The following is a 24178-nucleotide window of genomic DNA, read 5'->3' on the forward strand; positions in this document are numbered from 1 at the left end:
ATGTGGTGGGGGGCGGGATTATGTGTGGTAATGTGGTGGGGGGTGGGATTATGTGTGGTAATGTGGTGGGGGGCGGTATTATCTGTGGTGATGTGGTGGGGGGCGGGATTATGTGCGGTAATGTGGTGGGGGGCGGGATTATCTGTGTGTAAAGTGGTGGGGGGCGGGATTGTGTGTGGTAATGGGGTGGGGGGCGGAGCTACTGTGCAGGGGACGGGATTAGCGAGTAATCACGATGCCTCTTATATATATAGATGTAGATATAGCAGCCACATAGTATATAGCACAGGCCACGTAGTATTGCTATATACTACATGCCTCCTATGTACTACGTGGCCTGTGCTATATACTATGTGGCTGCTATGGGCCACCATCTAGTGATAAAGAAGTGGCTTCACTCAACCATTTGTCTGCAAAAGCCCCCCAAATGCTGAAATGTTTGTTTTTTATGCTACCTGCATATGTCCCTGAAGGTTGCTATCGTTATGATGCAACTCTTTCAAGTGACCTCACATTGTCTTCTGTGTGATCAGTAGTTTTGCATTGTAATACCATGACTCTTTGTTACTAAAGAATTAAAAGCTGCCTGTTAAGTGCTTAAAATACATATAAACTGCAAATGTAGCTTGACAGCTTATCTATGAGTCATCTAGCTCTAGCCTTGAAGGAGTTAAATGTGATTCCAGAAATATTTTTCTTAATAATAAAAAGCCTGGCTGTACACAGTGTTTTAGTTTCTAAAGAGACATTAAAGATTCAATATTTCTAAGAAATACAATTTTTAGTAAGCATTGTTAAGATTTCACCCTTGATTGTTTCCTTTTTTGTGTGTTCTTTTTTCCATAATTGATTGTTTTGTTGTAGAGAAAGATGTATTTGGCACTCATATCCACAATAGAAGAGTGCATCTGTATTATACAACCATCTGTCAAAATTATTACATACAGTGGCATGTAAAAGTTTTGGGCACCCTTGGTCAAAATTACTGTTATTGTGAACGGTTAAGCAATTTGAAAAGGAAATTATCTCTAGAATGCCTATAGGTAAAGATGATACATTTCCTTTGTGTTTTACGCCAAAAAAAGTATGTTTTCATCTTGTACATTTTATAAAATACAAAAAGTAAAATAGAGCAATGCAAAAGTTTGGGAACACTGTATGGTTAGCTCCCCCTTTTGAAGCTTGTAAACGCTTTTTGTAGTGGCCAAGAGTCTTTCAATTCTTGTTTGAGGGATTTTCATCCCTTTTTCCTTGGTAAATTCTTCCAGTTCTGTGAGATTCCTGTGTCATCTTACATGCACTGCTGTTTTGAGGTCTAGCCACAGCTTTTCAATGATGTTCTAATCAGGAGATGGTGAGTGCCATTTTAAGACCTTCAGCTTGCGCCTTTTGAGGTAGTTTGTTGTGGATTTTTACTTTTGTTTAGGATCATTATCCATTTGTAGAAGCCATCTTCTTTACAACTTCAGCTTTTTTCAAGATGGTGTTTTGTTTGCATCAAGAATTTGATGAAATTTCACTGAATCCATTCTTCCTTCTACATGTGAAATTTTCCCTGAGCCATTGGCTGCAACACAATCCCAAAGCATGATTGATCCACCCCCATGCTTAATGGATGGCGAGATGTTCTTTTCCTGAATTTCTGTTTCCTTTTTTTCTTCACACATATTTTTGATCATTGTGGTCAAAGAGTTCTATTTTAGCCTCATGAGCCCACAGGACTTGTTTCCAAAATACATCTGGCTTGCTTAGATGTTCTTTTGCATACTTCTGATGCTGAGTTTTATGGTGAGGATGCAGTAGAGGTTTTATTCTGATGACTCTTCCATAAAGGACATATTTGTGCAGGTATCTCTGAACAGTAGAACAATGTACCACAATTCCAGAGTCTGCTAAATCTTTCTGAAGATCGTTTATAGTCAGGCAGGGGTTCAGATTTGCCTCTCCAAAGCAGTCCTATGAGCAGCTCTCACTGAAATTTTGCTTGGTCTTCCAGACCTTATCTCGACCTCCACTATTTCTGTTAACTACCATTTCGTAATTACATTTCGAACTGAGGAAAGGGCAACGTGAAAACGCTTTGCTATCTTCTTATAGCTTTCTCCTGCTTTGCCGACTTTCAATATTTTTATTTTCAGAGTGCCTGGCAGCTGCTTAAAAGAACCCATGGCTGCTTTTTTTTGCCACAAGGTTAGAGGAGGCTGGGTTTTTATAAAACTGGGAAATTTGCATCACCTGGCCTTTCCTAACAATGACAGTGAACAAGCCATAACCCTAAAGGTACCGTCACACTAAGCGACGCTGCAGCGATAGCGACAGCGATGCCGATCGCTGCAGCGTCGCTGTTTGGTCGCTGGAGAGCTGTCACACAGACCGCTCTCCAGCGACCAACAAAGCCGAGGCCCCCGGGTAACCAGGGTAAACATCGGGTTGCTAAGCGCAGGGCCGCGCTTAGTAACCCGATGTTTACCCTGGTTACCAGCGTAAAAGTTAAAAAAACAAACAGTACATACTCACCAGCGCGTCCCCCAGGCCTCTGCTTCCTGACGCTGACTGAGCTCTGGCCCTAACAGCACAGCGGTGACGTCACCGCTACTTTCACTTTCAGTTTAGGGCCGGCGATCAGTAAGAGTCAGGAAGCAGAGGCTGGGGGACGCGCAGGTGAGCATGTACTGTTTGTTTTTTTACATTTTACGCTGGTAACCAGGGTAAACATCGGGTTACTAAGCGCGGCCCTGCGCTTAGTAACCCGATGTTTACCCTGGTTACCAGTGTAAAATATCGCTGGTATGGTTGCTTTTGCTGTCAAACACGGCGATACACGGCGACCTAGCGACCAAATAATGTGCAGACCTTCTAGCAGCGACCAGCAATTTCACAGCGGGATTCTGATCGCTGCTGCGTGTCAAATACAGCGATATCGCTCCCTAGGACGCTGCAACGTCACAGATCGCTGGCGACGTTGCTTAGTGTGACGGTACCTTAACAGGCTAATTAAAGTCTGAAACCTTGGTCAATGTTATCTGAGCTCGCAAATCTCCAAAAGTGCCCAAAAATTTGCATTGGCCCATTTTCCTTTTTGTAACTTTGAAAATATAAAAAATTACAATATATATTTTTGGGTAAAATACAAAGGAAATGTGTCATCTTAAACTTTAGCCCTTTTAGAAATAATGTCATCTTCAACTTGCCTAACTGTTCACAATAACAGTAATTTTGACCAGAGGTGCCCAAACCTATAAATGCCACTGTACATCAGTGATATTATAAATCCTGGAACACAAATACCTGAATAAACTGCAAATGCTTTGACCAATAAATCATCTGAGTGGCCAAACTTTAGCCATGTTCTTAAACCCAAGGTCCTCACTGACGCCTCCATGTGTATTTTGTGTACTGTCTCAGATGGGAAAAAATAAAATGTGCTGCTGTCTTTTTTGGATCATACATTCTTGTAAGTGATGAGCAAATATACTCATTTCTCGAGCATGCTCGGGGGTCCTCCGAGTATTTTTTTAGTGCTCGGAGATTTTGTTTTTATGCCGCAGCTGAATGATTTACATCTGTTAGCCTGCATAAGTACATGTGGGGGTTGCATGGTTGCTAGGGAATCCCCATATGTACTTATGCTGGCTAACAAATGTATATCATTCAGCTGCGGCAAGAAAAACGAAATCTCCGAGCACCACATGTGTTCAATGGTAATAAAAAACTTTTGCCCATTAGATATTGCTTGAATCAGTGCTGATGCTGCTATAATCACAACACCTCGTTAACTAACATTTTTGGCTGAAATATTCATATCTATCTATCTACCGTATATACTCGAGTATAAGCCGACCCGAGTATAAGCCAACCCCCCTAATTTTGCCACAAAAAAATGGGAAAACTTAATGACTCGAGTATAAGCCTAGGGTGGGAAATGCAGCAGCTACTAGTAAATGTCAAAAGTAAAAATAGATATCAATAAAAGTAAAATTAATTGAGACATCAGTAGGTTAAGTGTTTTTGAATATCCATGTTGAATCAGGAGCCCCTTATAATGCTCCATAAAGTTTATGATGGCCCCATAAGATGCTCCATATTAAAATATGCCCCATATAATCTTGCATAAAGGTTAATAATGGCCCCATAAGATGCTCCATAAAGATATTTGCCCCATATAGTGCTGCACAAACGTTATGGCCCCATAAGATGCTCCATACAGACATTTGCCCCATATAGTACTGCACAAACGTTGATTATGGCCCCATAAGATGCTCCATACAGACATTTGCCCCATATAGTACTGCACAAACGTTGATTATGGCCCCATAAGATGCTCCATAAAGATATTTGCCCCATATAGTGCTGCACAAACGTTATGGCCCCACAAGATGCTCCATACAGACACTTGCTCCATATAGTGCTGCACAAACGTTATGGCCCCATACAGACACTTGTCCCATATAGTGCTGCACAAACGTTATGGCCCCATACAGACACTTGCACCATATAATGCTGCACAAACGTTATGGCCCCATATAATGCTGCACAAACGTTATGGCCCTATATAATGCTGCACAAATGTTATGGCCCCATACAGACACTTGCCCCATATAATGCTGCACAAACGTTATGGCCCCATACAGACACTTGCCCCATATAATGCTGCACAAATGTTATGGCCCCATACAGACACTTGCCCCATATAATGCTGCACAAACGTTATGGCTGGCCACATACAGACACTTGCCCCATATAGTGCTGCGCAAACGTTATGGCCCCATACAGACACTTGCCCCATATAGGGCTGCACAAACATTATGGCCCCATAAGATGCCCCATACAGACACTTGCCCCATATAGTGCTGCACAAACGTTATGGCCCCATAAGATGCCCCATACAGACACTTGCCCCATATAGCGCTGCACAAATGTTATGGCCCCATAAGATGCCCCATACAGACACCTGCCCCATATAGGGCTGCACAAACGTTATGGCCCCATAAGATGCCCCATACAGACACTTGCCCCATATAGTGCTGCACAAACATTGATTATGGCCCCATAAGATGCCCCATACAGACATTTGCCCCATATGCTGTTGCTGCGATAAAAAAAATAAATCACATACTCACCTCCCCGTCGTTCAGGCCCCCGGCACTTTCAATATTCACCTGACTTCGTTCCGGGCGCCGCTCCATCTTCAGCGTCTTCTGCACTGACGTTCAGGCAGAGGGCGCGCACTAACCACGTCATCGTGCCCTCTGACCTGAGCGTCAGAAGATGCTGAAGACGGAGCGGCGCTGGAACGAGGAGCAAGTGAATATCACGCAGCGCTGCGCTCCCCTCCCCGTTATACTCACCTGCTCCTGGCGCTGTGCACTCCCTGCTTCCCCGGCGCTGCTGCTTCCTGTACTGAGCGGTCACCGTTACCGCTCATTACAGTAATGAATATGCGGCTCCACCCCTGAATAGGTAGAGCAGTATATTCATTATTGTAATGAGCGGTACCATGTGACCGCTCAATAAAGGAAGAAGCTGCCGCCACCGGGGAAGCCAGGGACCTGCAGGGACCGCGCCAGGAGCAGGTCAGTATAATTAGACAGCCCCCGCTCCCCCTCCCCTGCCGACCCCTGGGTATGACTCGAGTATAAGTCGAGAGGGGGACTTTCAGCCCAAAAAAATGGGCTGCAAGTCTCGCTTATACTCGAGTATATACAGTATCTATCTATCTATCTATCTATCTATCTATCTATCTATCTATCTATCTATCTATCAGAGCAGGGAGAAAGTAAAGTACTACTATATTAAAATGAGCATGCAGCCCGGAATTAAATTATAGCGAATAACCCAGTTGCATAACCTATGAGAATATACTGGATGTATGCTTTCCTTGTCCAGACTTTAAAGGGATTTATAGTTTTGTTTTTGTTTTCTTTACTGTAAAAGCTTGATCTGTGTAAAAGTAAGAATGTCAATATTACGTACCCCTACTGCTCCAACAGTGACTCACCCTGTCTTGGTTTACACAGCTGCAGAATTAATGTCTTATCATGGGCCACTGCAGCCAATCAATGGGCTTAGAATTCACACCATTGCAGTCTTGACAAGAACGCTGAGCCCAGTCATTGGCTGCAGTGGTCATGTGATGTTGTTGTGACATCATCAGCTCTCTTGACAAAGATGGGAATAACAGTATGGGGTACGTAATGCAGACTTTATATTTTTACACAGATTAAGCCTTTAGAAACTGCTGATATGCCTTTTAACGGCGAGATTTAAGGGTACTTATTCCTCAGCACCGCTTTTTAACGGCGCTGAGAAATAAGGTTATAGCGCCCCCCAGCATAGGGAAATCACCGGGGTCTCGGGTACCGGGGGTAGCTGAAACCCTGGATAACATGATTCAAGGCGGATTCTACTGTCCCCAGTTTTGCGATCACCGTTATTCACCGAATAATGGCGACCGCAAAAAAATTAAAATAAATTGTCCGATTTCCCATTCCTTTCTTTCTCCTGTGATATAGTCTAGCACATCAGAGGAGAAAGAAGTGGGGTCCTCCGAGCCCCCCCTCCGGCTCTGTCCCCTGGCCATCAGCGTCTTCTTCCGGGAAGAAAATGGCAGGCGCATGCACAGTGCGCCCGCTGAGATCTGCCGGCCAGCACCCGAAAACAATTGGAGATTTGTCCTATTGGTTCATTTTGATCACTGTGATAGACCCTACCACGGTGATCAAAATAATACAATTGTAAATCAAATCACCCCCTTAGTTAGGTAAAAATAATAAAATAAAAAATGCATTTTTTTCTGTAAGGGTTGGCATCAGGGTTAGGGTTGGGGCTAGGGTTAGATTTAGGATTGGGGTTAGAGCTAGGGTTAGGGTTGGGCTATGGTTAGGGTTGGCACTAGGGTTAGGGTTGGGGCTAGGGTTGGTGTTAAAGTTGGGTTGGGGTTAGAGTTGTGTTGGGGTTAGGGTTGTTTTGGGGTTGTGGCGTTGGAGTTAGGGCTGTGGTTATGGTTAGGGTTGGGGCTAGGTTTAGAGCTAGGGTTTGGGCTAGGGCTTGGGTTGGGGCTAGGGTTAGGGTTGGGAATTAGGATTAGGGATGTGTTGTGGTTAGGGTTGGAGTTAGAATTGGTGGATTTCCACTGTTTAGGTACATCAGGGGGTCTCCAAACGCGATATGGCATCCGCCATTGATTCCCGCAAATTTTGCGTTCAAAAAGTCAAACTGTCCTCTCTCCTTTCTGAGCCCTGCCATGCGCCCAGTGGCTTTTCCCCACATAAGGGGTATCGGCGTACATTTTTTCCTTTCACATTGCTTTAGTTCTTGTGAAGCACACGAAGGGTTAATTAACTTCTTCAATGTGCTTTTGTGCATCTTGAGGGGTGCAGTTTTTAGAATGGTGCCACTTTTGGGTATATTCTGTTATATTGACCCCCCAAACTCACTTCAAATGTGAGGTGGCCCCTAAACTAAATGGTTTTGTAAATTTTGTTGGAAAAATAAAAAATCGCTGGTCAACTTTAACCCTTATAACATCCTAACAAAAAAAATTGTTTCCAAAATTGTGCTGATTTTTTCGATATGAGATAAAAATAAGGTTCAATAGGGCCTGAGCTCAGCTTTACATCAGTACCATTCATATCACCCGATTCCCCACCTTTGCTGCGAAAATACCTTAGTAATCTCTCCGTTTTCGTATGTCAATCACCCCATTCCGGTCCGATGGTCGGGGCCTAATCGCTGTCTCTCCCCCCGCTCCTCAGCGTGTCACACGTATCTAGATCAGTGAATAGCACAGATCCCCGTCAGTTTCTGTGGTTGCGCATTGAATTGGCCTCTAGCGTCTGCACAGTATGCTTTGACCAACTGTGGGCAAAGCATCAAATCATTATTGCGCATGCGCCGGCTTTTGACTCTATGCTCTGTGCCCCGGAAGCATAGAAAGACTCCCGGGGCACAGAACGTCAAGGAAAATGCCGTCGCATGCGCAATAATGAGTTGTATGCTTTGCCAACTGTTGGGCAAAACATACTGCGCACGCGCGAGATGCCACTTGAATGCGCAGGCGCAGAAAACTATGCCAACGCAGGAAAGAAGATTCGTAGAGCAAATCCGGAGGTGGGGAGAATTGGCGATTAGGCCCCACCCATCGGACTGGACCGGGGTGATTGACATACGAAAACAGAGAGATTACTAAGGTATTTTCTCAGCCAAGGTGGGGTGTCGGGGGATATGAAAGGTACTGATGTAAAGCAGAGCTCAGGCTCTATTGAACCATATTTTTATCTCATATCGAAAAAACGGGGTGACAGGTTCCCTTTAACTATTTCATGCGATATGACTCTCTGATTTAAGGGCACACAAATTAAAAGTTTGAAAATTGCAAAATGTTCTACATTTTTGCCAAATTTCCCTTTTTTCATAAATAAATGCAAGTCATATCAAAGAAATTTTACCACTAACATGAAGTACAATATATCACGAAAAAACAGTCACGGAATCAGTGGGATCCGTTGAAGCGTTCCAGAGCTATAACCTCATAAAGTGACAGTGGTCAGAATTCTAAAAATTGGCTTAGTCATTAAGTACAAAATTGGCTCTGTCACTATAACGGGTTAAAGTAAAAAAAGTAAAGTTGGAAAACCACTGTAGCATAATCAAAGAAAATTGCTCATTGTAGGGCCTTTGTTTAGGTGTTAATAAAAAAAAGCAAATACAGGTCCTTCTCAAAAAATTAGCATATAGTGTTAAATTTCATTATTTACCATAATGTAATGATTACAATTAAACTTTCATATATTATAGATTCATTATCCACCAACTGAAATTTGTCAGGTCTTTTATTGTTTTAATACTGATGATTTTGGCATACAACTCCTGATAACCCAAAAAACCTGTCTCAATAAATTAGCATATTTCACCCGTCCAATCAAATAAAAGTGTTTTTTAATAACAAACCAAAAAACCAACAAATAATAATGTTCAGTTATGCACTCAATACTTGGTCGGGAATCCTTTGGCAGAAATGACTGCTTCAATGCGGCGTGGCATGGAGGCAATCAGCCTGTGACACTGCTGAGATGTTATGGAGGCCCAGGATGCTTCAATAGCGGCCTTAAGCTCATCCAGAGTGTTGGGTCTTGCGTCTCTCAACTTTCTCTTCACAATATCCCACAGATTCTCTATGGGGTTCAGGTCAGGAGAGTTGGCAGGCCAATTGAGCACAGTAATACCATGGTCAGTAAACCATTTACCAGTGGTTTTGGCACTGTGAGCAGGTGCCAGGTCGTGCTGAAAAATGAAATCTTCATCTCCATAAAGCATTTCAGCCAATGGAAGCATGAAGTGCTCCAAAATCTCCTGATAGCTAGCTGCATTGACCCTGCCCTTGATGAAACACAGTGGACCAACACCAGCAGCTGACATGGCACCCCACACCATCACTGACTGTGGGTACTTGACACTGGACTTCAGGCATTTTGGCATTTCTTTCTCCCCAGTCTTCCTCCAGACTCTGGCACCTTGATTTCCGAATGACATGCAAAATTTGCTTTCATCAGAAAAAAGTACTTGGGACCACTTAGCAACAGTCCAGTGCTGCTTCTCTGTAGCCCAGGTCAGGCGCTTCTGCCGCTGTTTATGGTTCAAAAGTGGCTTTACCTGGGGAATGCGGCACCTGTAGCCCATTTCCTGCACACGCCTGTGCACGGTGGCTCTGGATGTTTCCACACCAGACTCAGTCCACTGCTTCCTCAGGTTCCCCAAGGTCTGGAATCGGTCCTTCTCCACAATCTTCCTCAGGGTGCGGTCACCTCTTCTCGTTGTACAGCGTTTTCTGCCACATTGTTTCCTTCCAACAGACTTACCATTGAGGTGCCTTGATACAGCACTCTGGGAACAGCCTATTTGTTGAGAAATTTCTTTCTGGGTCTTACCCTCTTGCTTGAGGGTGTCAATGATGGCCTTCTTGACATCTGTCAGGTCTCTAGTCTTACCCATGATGGGGGTTTTGAGTAATGAACCAGGCAGGGAGTTTTTAAAAGCCTCAGGTATCTTTTGCATGTGTTTAGAGTTAATTAGTTGATTCAGAAGATTAGGGTAATAGGTCGTTTAGAGAACCTTTTCTTGATATGCTAATTTATTGAGACAGGTTTTTTGGGTTATCAGGAGTTGTATGCCAAAATCATCAGTATTAAAACAATAAAAGACCTGACAAATTTCAGTTGGTGGATAATGAATCTATAATATATGAAAGTTTAATTGTAATCATTACATTATGGTAAATAATGAAATTTAACACTATATGCTAATTTTTTGAGAAGGACCTGTATTTGTACATTAAAAAACAACATTGTAAAATGTTAGTATTGTAGGAAGCTGTAAATGACGGAATTATTTGCTGTGTTGTGCTGCTATTTATTTTACGGTTTTGATTAGATCTCTTTTCCCTGGTAAATATTTGCCTTCTACTCTTTCAGGATCAGATCTACAAGTCTGTATCACGAAAACCTCTTCATGTTGTTCTAAGAAAATGGAGGAAAGATATCAAGTTGCCTCCCGTGTAAACATGGAGCAGCTCATTCAGGCTGCCAGCGCCAAATTAAAGTTCCTGATTATTCAGAATGCAGCTATATTTCAAGGTAAGTACTATTAAGGTTTCTTGTGACCTGTATCCTCCAAGTTCATCCATAATATGAAGGTTATTATCCAAAAAGGAAATGTAGCAGAACTCAGTATGTCATTTGACTTTTCTGGTTGTGTTTTTTTGTGCATAGCTATGAATATTTCCCATGAAGTAGTTGTCCAGTACCTGGAAGTACTTTCCCTTGCAAAATTTATGTATCAGATACCCAACTTCTGCATCGGTGCCATAGCCACAATGTTTGCGCCGTGTCTCCCAGGGCTTGCATGACATTGTTATGCTACCTGAGCCCTGCAGCCAGTCAGCGGCCGGTGCTGGGCTTATTTGTGCAGGGCGTACTTGGCGTAACAATGTCATCCGATCCTCAGGAGACCCGGTGCCATTAGTGTCCTTATGTAACATTTCTCACCAAAAGTCATCTGGGTGGTTTCAGTGTGCTGAAGAATCATAGCTGCCCATTCTGCTTTGATTGGTTAAACTAGCGTTAACGTCAAACACCCAATGAGATGTCATGTCAGGTCACTGTGTCATCTGTTGCTATAGACTGTGCCTGTATTTTTCTATGCATACTGTATAAATGCAGCTATGTGTCTTGGGCTTTTTTTGATTTTCTACACTGCAAATGAGTAGATAATAAGGTCCAGAAATAGGAACTGTATTTAATGCGGTTTTTAATTAACATGTTTCAAAGTACACACGCTTCTTCCTCAGGATTAAACCACAAATTTCTCCTAATTCCATAATACCGGTCAGACAAAAAGTGGATCTGCAGCAGCTGGATATTCATGCTTCTTTATTGTGTTTACACAACTTTATCTGTTTAACACAACCTCTATTAATTTTTATAGTTTTTACCAGGTAAGACTCTATTGTACTTTTCTGCTCCCCAGCATCTGTATAGTATTGTTTTTTTTTCTGATCCCCAGCTCCTGTATAATATTGGGCTTTTTTCTGCTCCCCATCTCCTATATAGTATTGGGCTTTTTTTCTTCTCCCCAGCTCCTGTATAATATTGGGCTTCTTTCTGCTCCCCAGTTTTTGTATAATATTTGCCTTTTTTCTGCTCCCAGCTCCTGTATAATATTGGGCTTTTTTTTCTGTTCACCATCTCCTGTATATTATTGAGCTTTTTCTGCTCCCCAGCCTCTGTATAATATTGCGCTTTTTTGATCATGAAAAAGTAAACATCCTTTTGATGTCTCATTGAGAACAAAGTTCTCTATTCATTTAAATGATGGTGTCTCAAAGCCTAATAACAGTAAACAAATGAATGCAATTGCCTCCTGAAAAACCAATGGTGGAGAAAAAATAAAATCTCGGCTTTAGTTAGTCTCTTAGTGAGCCCTTTTGGCCAGTCAGAAGTATAGAGAAAATATTCATGGGCACATCTCCCTATCCCTTTGTACTTAGTTTGACGTCCATTCGCCGTACATGTTATAGCTATGTTTTTAATGGATAGAACGCGTAGACATTATTTTTTAGGAGCTGTTCACATAAATCAGAGACATGTCTGATTTTGATCTGATTCAAGGCAGGGGTCCTTGAAGAAAAGAATGGTCAGCAAGAGGATGCTAGCCATGTTGCATCCTAGTACTGACTAGTTTTCATCTTTTTCATTTCAATGATCTTTTTATTAAATGTTTTGCAATATTACAAAGAAACTTTTGAGCGGACATAAAGAAATATTGACATACTAAGGGCTATTGTTACATCCATTCACGAACCACTTAAGAACGTCAAACAGTAAAAGAAGAACTTTAACTAGTAAATTATAGGAAGATGATATAGATTAAGGGTTCGGGAAGAGAAAGGAGGTTAAGAATGGGGGAACTTAGGTGGGGGGGAGGAGTGGGTTGAAGATCAGGGAGTAGTGTAAGGAGGGGGATAGGAGGGAGAGCACCAAGGTTGAGGCTCAAATAGTCGATACTGAATTTAAGAAGGTTAACTGAGATCTGAATCGAGTCCATGGAGTCCAAACGTCGAGTAACCTAGGATACGTATTATTGACTCTTGCCGCTAATACTTCCACATAGTATAGCTGATCTATTTTAAGATAGAGTTGTTGGGTGGTGGGCGTAACGGTTGAGTTCCATTTAGATGGGATTAGAGTTTTCCCGGCTGCTAGAACATATTGAGCTAGTTTAGAAGCTTTGCTGTCTTGAGGCCAAATCGGAAGATTCAAAAAAAGATTCTCTGGCTTCAGTGTTGCACGTTTACCTAAAAGTGTATATATGACTTGGGATACTTCCTTCCAGAAAGGACAAATCTGTGGGCATGACCACCAGATATGAATATAGCTTCCTTCATTAGTCCCACATCTCCAGCAATTATCAGATGAGGCTCTGTGCCATTTATGTATTTGTTTGGGTGTGACATACCACCTAGTAATAATTTTATAAGAGTTCTCTTGTATACGGACGCAATTTGAGGGACCATGAGAGTTTTTATAGATATACTTGATGTGTTGCTCAGTTAGAGGGATCCCTATGTCTTTTTCCCAGTGGGCTAAGTAAGCTCGTTTCAAAGGTGTATCTATGGTTAGTAAGGTTTGATAGATCGTTGAGAGAATTTTCCGAGGAGGTTTCAATCTGGCACAGAGGACCTCGAAGGGAGTTAGTACTCTGTCCAAGTCCATTGGCCGGCTTGGTGTAGAGAAAAGATGGGCCAATTTCCTATATTGAAGAAAGGTGAGGCCAGATAGGCCTGGGATTTTACGTAGGTTATGTAGTGGGAGAAGTGATCCATCTTCAAGCAATTGCTCGATTGATATACGAGCAGCGGATGGGGGGAGAGTATCTATCAAATCAGAGACTCTGGTCAATGGGGAAAAGGATGGAGCCAGGGTTTCGCTCCATTTCTTCCAGATTTTTAAGGTAGCTATCGTAAAATTGTTTTTATGGTCCTTAAGATTTGGTATGTTATTGTGGTTCAATAAGATAGAGCGTAGTGGCACGGGGGACATTGCTTCCTCTACTTGAAGCCATTGTTGTTTTCCTTCATTTCTGATCCAGTGGACCGTTCTAGCTAGGTGAGCAGCTTGATAATATTTGACAATGTCCGGGGCACCCATGCCCCCTTTGTCTTTTGGTAGGGTAAGGGTTTGGAAATTAATGCGGGGTTTACATTTTTGCCATATGTATTTAAAGAATAATGAGTGAACTTTAGTTAGAAAGGAGATGGGTATATGTATTGGGAGCATATTGAAAACGTATATAAATTTGGGGAGAATAAGGCTTTTTAGTATATTTTTTCTTCCAATCCATGAAAGAAAGGGGTCTCTCCAGGATCTGAGATTGGTGGCTGTAGTTTGGTATAGTTTATTAAAATTGAGCTCAAATAAATCACTGTGAGACGCACTTATTTGGATTCCTAGGTATGTTAAGCTTTTGGGTTGCCACGGAAAGGGGAATGTGGATTTGAGTTTCCTCATTATATCGTTTGGTATGCCTAGATTTAACATTTCTGATTTAGTTTCGTTTATTTTGAAGTTAGTTAGTTTACTGTATCTCTCTAGGGTTCCCATTATTGCAGGGATACTTCTTAAGGGTTTAGAGATCACTAACAAAAGGTCATCTGCAAATGCAGCAGTCTTGTAATGGGTATCTCGAATTTGTATGCCCGTAATTTCTGGGTTTTGTTGTATGGCCTGTATTAAAGGTTCAATAGTCATGACGAAAAGTAATGGGGAGAGGGGACAACCCTGCCTCGTTCCATTAAGTATTTGGAATGAATCTGTGAGCGAGCCGTTTAGTCTAATTCGAGCTGTGGGGGAGGTATACATGCTCAATATTGCAGTAATTGCTAGGGGAGGGAAGCCAAATTTTACCAAAGTTTCTCGTAGAAAGAGCCAGTCCACCCTGTCGAATGCCTTCTCTGCATCCATACTCATTAGTGCCAGTGGTATACCTCTCATTTTCGCATATTGCATGAGATGTAGTATTTTATAAGTATTATCCTTCCCCTCTCGTCCTTTTACAAAACCAGTTTGGTTTGGTGAGATTAAGGATGGTAGTACCCCAGCCACTCTATCAGCTAGCATTCTTGCATACAATTTAAGATCCGTGTTTAACAGAGATATGGGGCGGTAACTCCCACATTGTTCTGGGTCCTTCCCCTCTTTATGAATCAAAGAAATTCTGGCTTCTAGAAATTGGCGGGGGACATCTCCACCTTTCTGAAGAGAATTGCACATGTTAAGGAGATGGGGAAGCAATACTTCAGAGTTAGACTTATAGTAGTACGTTGAAAAACCATCTGGACCTGGTGCTTTACCTTTGGGGCAACTCGACAGGGCGGACCGGAGCTCCGAGAGTGTGAACGGTTTGGATAGTAGGCGCTGTTGGGTATCATTTAGGGATGGGAGATTTAAGTCTTTCAAGAAGATTTGAATATCTTGTCTCCTTTTGTCTACCTCACTTTCCTTCTCTGTCGGGCGCAATTGATATAAAGATTTATAGTAATGCAAAAATTCTTTTTCTATCTGAGAGTAGTTTTGGGTTCTAGTACCTTCCCTAGTCTTAATAGTATGTATAAAAGTGCGGGCCTGTCTTTTCTTTAATAATGACATCGTTAATTTTGAGGCTTTGTCGCCATGGACAAATACACGATTTTTCCAAGACATGTATAATTTGGTTGATTGCTCTCTGAGTAAGTCTTTTAATTTCTGTCTTTCAGCCGTGAGATCAATAAGTGTTTGTGGGAGTAATGTTAACTTATGTAGTTTTTCTAGGTTAATTATTTTCTCATGAAGGAGTTCAATTTCTTTATTTTTTGTTTTATTAAGGTAGGAGGCTAATGAGATGAGTTCACCTCTTAACACTGATTTATGGGCTTCCCATAATATTAAAGGTGAGGTTTCCGAGTTATTGTTGATGTCAAAATATGTTTGGATGGCCTTGTTAATGCGAGTTTTTGAGGCAGGGTTGTCCAAAAGTGTATCATTTAGTTGCCACGATCTGCATGGTGCAAACTGTTTAGAGAGGGTTAATTCAATTGATACATACGAGTGGTCCGAGAATATTGAGGGAATTATGTCTACTTGTTGCACATTTGATAGTAGTGATCTAGGGGCGAGAAAGTAATCAATTCGGTGATATGAGTTGTGTGGGTGTGAGAAGAAAGTGTAATCACGTTTGGACGGGTTAAAATAGCGCCAAAGATCTATGAGGTTGAGAGAGTGTAGGGCGGATTTTATTCTTATCAAATCTCTCTTGGAGATTGCACTTGTCCCTTTGGTCGTGTCTATTGAAGGTTCAAGAGCCAGATTAAAATCCACTCCCATTATAAGTATACCTTCTCTGAAATCTCTTATTTTTTTAAATATAGATCGGAGCCACTTTAGATGTTTTTTATTTGGCGCATAAATGTTACAAATGGTAACTACTTCTCCTGCCAGAACTCCCTTAATTAGGATATAACGACCATTCTCGTCTATCAATTGGTCGTGTAGAAGGAAAGGGATGTCCACAGCTATTGCTATAGACACTCCCCTTGATTTAACTTGGGGTGACGTAGCGTGGTACCATCTGTTATAATGAGCTTTGTCGAAGGAGGGTAGTTTATCTTTAGTGAAGTGGGTTTCCTGAAGGAGTAATAGATCATATTTATTTTTTTTAAATCTTGAAAGGGTTTGGCCTCTGGGGATCGGGGAATTAAACCCATTTGTGTTGTAGGTGAGTAATTTAAATACCTTTTGTGTATTAGTCATCTGGAGGTTTGGTCCATTTGCGACAGTCCCACCAAGGTGCCTGGAGGGGGAGAAAGAAGGGAGAGGAAGCAAGGGCGGCAAGGGTAGAAGGAGGGGGTATAGAAATGTTAGGAAGATGGATTAACAAGTAGATAAAAAACCATAGCATTCTTTTAACTGAATACATTTGTATTGAATCGAATACCTGGAAAAGGTCAGGCATTACCTGCAGTGGAGGAGGCAGGTTAATTCTCATTAGTTATTACATTACTCTTGTCAAAAAAGAGAAGAAAAAAAGAAAAATATTTAAACATTTAAACACTTAAACATTGAGCACACAAGTGAACATCCAACAATATAGTTATTAGAGACATTTCTAGTATAAACATAGGCTCTCTGGAAGTATTATTCATGTCTATCGGAGGGAGTATGATCAGATAGATCCATGTAGAAAATCACATTGAGTAGCCAGAGACTTCTTTATGAGTCTGGATCTTTAGAAGGGGTCAGTTTTCAACTTCTACGTTTTGTCTTTTGAGACCTTGGAGTGGCAACTTGTTGCCACAGGGGGGGGGGGAGGGAGAGGTTGTACAGTAGAGGCTGCGTGAAAAGACTCAATATCTGGGAACTGGCTCAGGGATATGTTTAGGTCTTTGCATAATGATCGTATCTCAGCTGAGGTCCTAGCCTGGAGTCTTTTCCCCTCGGTGATGACTTGTATACCGAATGGAAAGAGCCATCGGTATTGAAGTTTTTTCTGAAGGAGAGCCTCAGTGAGTGGTTTAAGGAGTTGACGTTTCCTCAGAGTGATAGGTGATAAATCTTGAAATAATTTCAGGTGCGAGCCTTCGAAGGTAATCTCTTGCGCCTCTCTTGCGCGTTTTAATTTCAAGTCCTTAGTGCGGAAATCGAGGAATCGACACAAAACGTCGCGAGGCGGGTCACCTTGTTTGGGTTTAGGGTGTAATGTCCTATGTATTCTAACAATTTCGATGTCTTGAGGGTCTTGGTCTAGGAGGAGGGAGCGGAACATTTCAGTAGCAGCCTTATTTAAAGCTTCAAAGGCTACTGATTCGGGTAGTCCTTTTATTCTAATGTTGTTCCTGCATTCCCTGTTTTCATGGTCCTCAAGGGTGGAGTGTATGATATGCATTTGGTCTTCTTGAGCTTTGATGCAAGCTAGAATAGCGTTGGAGTGTTCGGTATAGTTGGTCTGCGTATTTTCCAAGGTCTCTAATCTAAGTCCTTGCTGGGTTATTTCTTGTTTAATGTCTGATAGTTCTTTACTTATGGGACCCAGGGCTTCAGAAAGAATGCGTTTGATAAAGGAGCGTGTCACCGCTTGGTCTTTACCAATAGATCCAATGTCCGAGTCACTCTCCATTTCTGTGTCTGTTTCTCCCTCCTGTGCTGGGCTGGGTGTATAGTTTGTTTTGGCAGCACCTGGGGTAATGAGGCGCTTCTTCAAGTATTTGTCTAGGTCAGATTGGGTGTTTAAACCGCTTGCTTTGATCTGCTTAGATGTTTTTGTGTTGGATCTCACCATTGTGTGATATGTTAATAAGAGTAAAATAAGCTGCTGTTTCCTCCTCCAACTTGCAGGGATGGGTTACTAAATAAGCATTTTGTATGGAACTTGCCTGTAGAGGCAAGCTGAATACTCTATAATGGGAGATAAAAAAAACATAAAAATGCAAGATGATGGGCTCGATGTGTGCTCAATAAGGTGCCCTGTAGAATGAATCAAAATATACTGCTAAGTATTTTGTATACCCCGGGATTCTGCTTATCAATCCAGTAATTTTTCAGAGTTGAAATATCCCACTTAGTATAATTGGTGGGTCAGGGAAAATATGTGGGAATGCAGCTCAAAATTCCCCCACAACTATCCTATGTGCAGATATTTATTATTAATTCTGCCCCCAATAGTAGGTAACAATATGTGCAGTACTCAATATTCTTATTTAATATAACATTTGTGTCCCATCACTCTGATGGGCGTCCTGGGCGCGAACCTGTGAACTCTTGTAAGCTCCTGCTGAGGGAGGGAGAACTGTTTGTCAAGCTGCAGCCGCAGCTGTGTGCGAAGGAGATCCGGCGCGCAGTGATCTTCCGCGCCGCTTGTAAGCAGCAGCTGCCGCTCAGTATCTCCGGTGAGTTCGCTGCACGGGGTGACTCCCGGTGAGCGGTGCCGCTGTGGATGTGATGGTGAGAGCCTCCTGACTCTCACCCGGGCCCGGTAAGAGCAGAGTTTAGTTTTTTAATTGCCGGGGGTAGCGGAGAGTAGCTGGGATCTTCGGCGGATGTATTGCGCTTACCCCCGGTATACTCCCGGTGAGCGGTACCGCTGTGGATGTGATGGTGAGGGCCTCCTGACTCCCACCCAGGCCCGGTAAGAGCAGAGTTTAGCTTTTTAAGTGCCGGGGGTAGCGGGGGTAGCGAGGATCTTCGGCGGATGTATCGCGCTTACCGCCTGTATATGAGGAGCTTGTTCCGGTGGGCTTCAGGTGTTGTAGTATACCTTGGATGGTCCGGTGGGCAACGGCTGGTGTCCTTTGGATCCGGTTGATGAGGGGAGCTTGATTCTTCTTCAGGGATGTCCGCAGGCAGGGTTAAGGCTCCATAATAAACAGCGCCAATGTGGGTTAAATAGTCCCTGGGCCTATATGATGGCAGGCTCTATTAGTTCCACCGGAGCACCGGGGGAACCGCAGGGCATCCAAAAACAGGGGTTTTACTGCCCACCTTGTATAGCTGTATCCTACACACGAGTCCCAATCGCAGATTCGGTGTATTAATTCCTCTTAGGGCTGATGTAGATGTCCAGCCAAGGCCACAGTTCCTGTATAGGCCAGTGGAAGCCACATGGAAGGCCTCAATGGAATCGGAGTTCTTTTGTGGGCATAAAGTTCCAAAATTGGAAAAAACAAAACAAAATGATGAGCTCAATAGGTGCCCAATGAGGTGCCCTACAGGATTTATGCAAAATCCAGTGCAAATTAGATGAGATGGCAAAGCTTTGAGTTGGATTAGAGGAAATTCCCCAGGAGCTCACAGGATCTGTGTCCTACATGAGGCAGATCCAGGCCACGCCCCAGTTTTCATCTTTTTCAACAAAGATGTAATGAGTAGGAGAAACTTTGAAAACTTCATCTTTTCTATATTTTGCACATGAGAAAAACAGATGCCTCATTGATGATAAAAACGCACACACTGACCAAAGAGGAATTAAAAACACCCCCCTTACGTATGAATGAGCCCTTAAACTCAAGAGAAGTAGGATTTGCTGTGAGGTTTCTGTAATGGAAAGTGACCTGCTTTAATATGTAACTGTATTTATAGATACCGACAGTATATAAATACTAGAGAAACTCACTTTCGGGGGACAGAGCTCTCACATCGAATCTGAAGAGCTTACAATCTTACAGTCGGTCTTAAAGGGAATCTGTCAAAAGGATTTTGCTGCCTAATCTAAGACGAGCACAATGTAGAGACAAAGACCCTGATTCCAACGATGTGTCACTTACTAAACTGGCTGCTGTAGTTTTGATAAAATCACTGCTTTGTCAGCAGGAGATTATCACTAGAGGACTGGTAACCCTGCTGCCTGGTTGTCCAACCACGCCCCCGTCCCTGATTGTCAGCTTTCTGCCTCGGCACAGTGTATACAGAAAGCTGTCAATCAGTGGTGTGAGTGAGGTTATACAGGGCTCAGCTTTCAGAGAACTGATAGATCTGCAGCAGATAAAACAGGAACTTTAGCAAAATGACAGCAAGTAGCCCAGTAAGTGACACATCGCTGGAATCAAGGTGTGTGTCTCTACATGATGCTGCTCTCAGTTGGAATAGCAAAAATCTGGTGACAGATTCCCTTTAATACTGCCAGATTGTACCATATTTCCTCTTTGTAACATTAAAATTCCCGTAAAATGCTATAAAGAATGGACGGGTGGTGAGCCTTTACTGCGGGGAAGTGAAAGGGAATTCAGATGTAAGAATTGTACCCTAGGAGTCTGTGTCTCTCCCAGCATTAGTACAGTTCCGGGCTGTTATTCTGGGTGACAGACTCACTTTAGGGGATGAAGGGTGGGGCAGATTTATAATGGATTTTGGGGAAATACACTTCGTGACAATTCTGCTTGGAGTAAACTTTCAGAAAGTCAGGACAAGACTGAACCCTGTGCTGACACATCGCTTTGTACATGTCAATTTTTATGTACTTTGCTGAGACACAAAAGCTATTGTAGTATAGATCTAAACAACAATGCGGAGCTGTAATTCTGTCGAAGCGCTGGAAATATGGCTCCGCATCTGTGTATTTCCTTATAATGGCAATTGCAGGGTTTCATCACTCTGCATAGATCTATTAGCAGTGAAAGGTGAGAATAGGTTGTGCACGCCGGTGCCGGCAGCCTCCTGCCGAAGGCTTATCGGCCGCTCTCCCCGTCACTGCTTACATATCACTATGCCATAATGTCTGGAGAAATGTGAATAATTTTATTAATTAAGTTTTTAATTGCATAAATATATTATTTATGTCTTCTGGCAAACAGCTAAAATTACTGTACACAATCTGAGCCTTATTGTTTATTGTAATGCGATGTCTTCAATATAAACTGCGATGTCATAAGAAGTGGCTTAGGCTGCATAATTGCTGTTCTTCTGATGCTCTGAACCAAATCAGTGTTGTAAATGATATCATATCTATATTTATCTGCCCTGATAGTCCTCCTATTGTATACAGGCATATATAAGGCACATTCACAGTCGCTACATTTAAACTGCTTCAAATATCATTTGGGTATGTTCACACAGAGTTTATGTACACGTGTTTTGTCACGGATTCTACGCCAAAAGTTAGATTAAAAAAAATCAAATCCACTTGCAACAAACTTCTCATTCATATGTATGTGACATTGTGCTTGTATTGCATGTCACCTTTTTTTTTTGCCCCCAAAGTTTTTATTAATGGGTTATACAACAAGTATCATGCCAATTCCTTGGGGTGTTTTTCATGTCAAAAATATGCACTAAATCCTTATAAAAAACATACTGTAATGTGAATGTGCCCTTAGACATTGTGTGACATAGTGGATGTCCTAAACTTTTTTTATACCCCAGGAGCAAAAATTACAATAGCTAAGATTTTATAGGCTCTATGCTTTTCATCTTTTGGGAGGATGTGTTCAGGAATGATTTTTTTAATGTGATAACTCCAGGCTGCATGTTGCTAGTGTAACTGTGAGCGGTCCATTTGGCCTATTTGTACTACCATGACTTGCAGAATCTCCGTTCTACAAGTAAATTGTGTTGTTGTGAAAGGAGGGAGGCTGGCAGGGCTAGTTCTGAGAGCTGGGCTGGTCAAACTAGCCACACACACACCTCCCACCTCTGGGGGTGGTTAGAGCTTCATAATGTGACCAGAGTGTGGGTCACATGGGGTTGTAAGTGTTGACCTGAATGGTCTGTGCTGAAGGTCCTGGAAAAGCCTATGTGTTGGGAGTGCTATCTCCCTGAATAGCACATGGTGGGGCTTTAGACCTGGTGTCCTGGGGTTGGGCGAACGTCCTGAATCTCACCCGGACAGGCCACATGCCTGTGTGTTGGACGGTCCCAGGAGGGGACGGACGTCCTGAATAGTGCACAGGGAGACCGTGGACCTGGACGGTCTGTGTTGGAAGCTTCTGTGAGTGGAGACTTCCTGGAAGCACCTGTAGAGACCGTGGTCCTGGACGGTCTGTGACGGCTTCTGTGTTGGGGGAAGCTACCATCCTTCGGTGGGTCTGGAACCGACTGGTGTATGTCTGTCAGGCAAGTTGGTGATCCCCGTAAGGCAGCTTTCCCAGGAAGAGTGGACTGACAAGGAGTCAGCAGGTGGAGCAGAAGCTCCTGTAAGGTACCTCAATTGACTGTTGGTGCTTATGATGTTCCATGAACTGTGTGGTCACCCACGGCAACTGGTCAGAGCAGGACCAGCATGTTTAGTTGCCGCAAAATAATGATGTGATGCATTATGTCAAGACTGTTTGTCTTTGGTTCACATTTCTATGGTTTATGATACCTGAATAAACCAAATAGACTGTTTTGTGTTATAAACTGTGCCCGTGTGCATTTATTCCGTTGCCAAGCGACTGTCCCCCAACACATGCAATGAGCGCAACGTCACAAAGGTGAAACGTTACACCTAACACTCCAGTCCAGAGCCTCACACCTAGCCAAATCAGATCTCATACTTTGCACTGATGAGAGGCAATACCCCGAAACAATGTGTTTGCAAATTGAGATCCTGGTTTGGCTTTTATCCTAAGTCATACTGAATTTTAGAATCTCTTCTAATAGGTGACGCTAGAGTTCTCATCCTCTTCTTCTTGGTGTTGCAATTCCAATGTTAAGGAATATAAATTATAAGAATGTAAGTCACCTAATCATGTTTCTCACACTGAACACACAGTAGTTACCTTTTCTTTTTTTACATACATACCAATATCTTGATTGGTAAATTTGAGACGTTTAATCCCAACCTGGTGATTTGTCCGAACTGGGCAGGATCATTTTCTAATTTGCCAAGGTTGTTTTTATTCTTTGGGGGAAATTTGGAACACTCCAGGAAATTCAGGTCTGTCGGCAAGTGTGCTTTTAGTATCTTTTTGTATGTACGGTATGTATGGGAGGAAAGCAGATTGCATTAAGAACTTGGATTCTAACCCAAGATTGCATTGCTACGATATTAATTACCAAGGAATATAACAAGAAAAATGGCAGATTTCACAGCACTCACGATTTGTCATGAAAAGAGTCCTTCACTTATATTGTTCTAAAAAAATTATCCCAAAAGATAGTGATCCTTATGCAAAACATAAAAAAGTCTAAGATATTATGTTATAGGATATAGGTATTTGAGTGTATAGAAAACTCAGAAAAATTGGGGCTATACCGCAAAATCAGAAGATGAAAAAATGGAGCTTGAGGAAGATTGCATGGGCTAATTAACACTTTTTATTCATAATCTGATGTGGGAGTGCTGCCCCCAATTTTTGTCATCTTGTATATGTAAGAGCCTTGGAGGCTTTGGATCCATTTTTGTATGGAAATCTGTGGTTTTTATTTTATTTTTTATTTCTACCTAAGGATATAGAGACCTTACCGTGAAGCCATAAATATTCAATGTATTCAGCCTCATCATCTTCATCTTCATTTTGCGAAGCAATGAATAATAAGTAATTTATTATCAGTCTACTAAAGCAAGGCAATAATAGCAAAAGTCATCATTGTTGATACAGGCTATAACTCATTAGCACTTTATTAATTAATATACCCCAGTGGGCTCTTTGATCTGCCCTTGAGAACCATATGAATACATCTCTCCCATCTGATGCCTGAGCGACACCTGCTGTCACCGATACCAAGGTCATCCTGGAAAACAGGTTTATTTTCATTAGGCTACATGACCAGATGGAGCACATGTTACTTCCGCCATTGCCAAGGTAAGGCTATACTGATGAATGGTGGAAGACTGAGCCAGGACCCAACGGGGCAGATCATAAGCAACTGGTTTATTTTATCTATCTGGACATGGTGAGCAAAGGTTGTGGAGGTTCAAGCAATGTTCACGTTGAGATGAATAATAGCCTATATACCAGTGTACTAAAATGGATTTCTATTTATTATAAACCGGATTGCTCCACATCTATTTTCCTGTTTAAAGGAGTTGTCCACTTTGGATAATCCATTTTTTATTAAAGGCTCCCATGTAGATAAGCTGAAAATAGGGTCTTGTTGGTGGAACTCCTGTAGATCAGTTACAATCTGTGAGAGAACCTTGCATCAGGTGTGTGGTTCCTCTGTAGCCCCATCCAGAG

At 42.3% G+C, this 24178-nt stretch overlaps 1 protein-coding gene across 1 annotated transcript in view; it reads left to right on the forward strand.

Moving 5' to 3' along the window:
* Positions 1–24178, forward strand: part of GPC3 (glypican 3) — a 726510-nt gene that overhangs the window by 101181 nt on the left and 601151 nt on the right. Inside the window, exon 2 of the mRNA XM_077285334.1 lies at positions 10470–10631. Within this exon, the coding sequence (XP_077141449.1) occupies positions 10470–10631 (162 nt within the window). The remainder of the gene's footprint in view (positions 1–10469; positions 10632–24178) is intronic.

This window comes from Ranitomeya variabilis, chromosome 2 (genome assembly GCF_051348905.1).
Source record: "Ranitomeya variabilis isolate aRanVar5 chromosome 2, aRanVar5.hap1, whole genome shotgun sequence".
Taxonomy (NCBI): Eukaryota; Metazoa; Chordata; class Amphibia; order Anura; family Dendrobatidae; genus Ranitomeya; species Ranitomeya variabilis.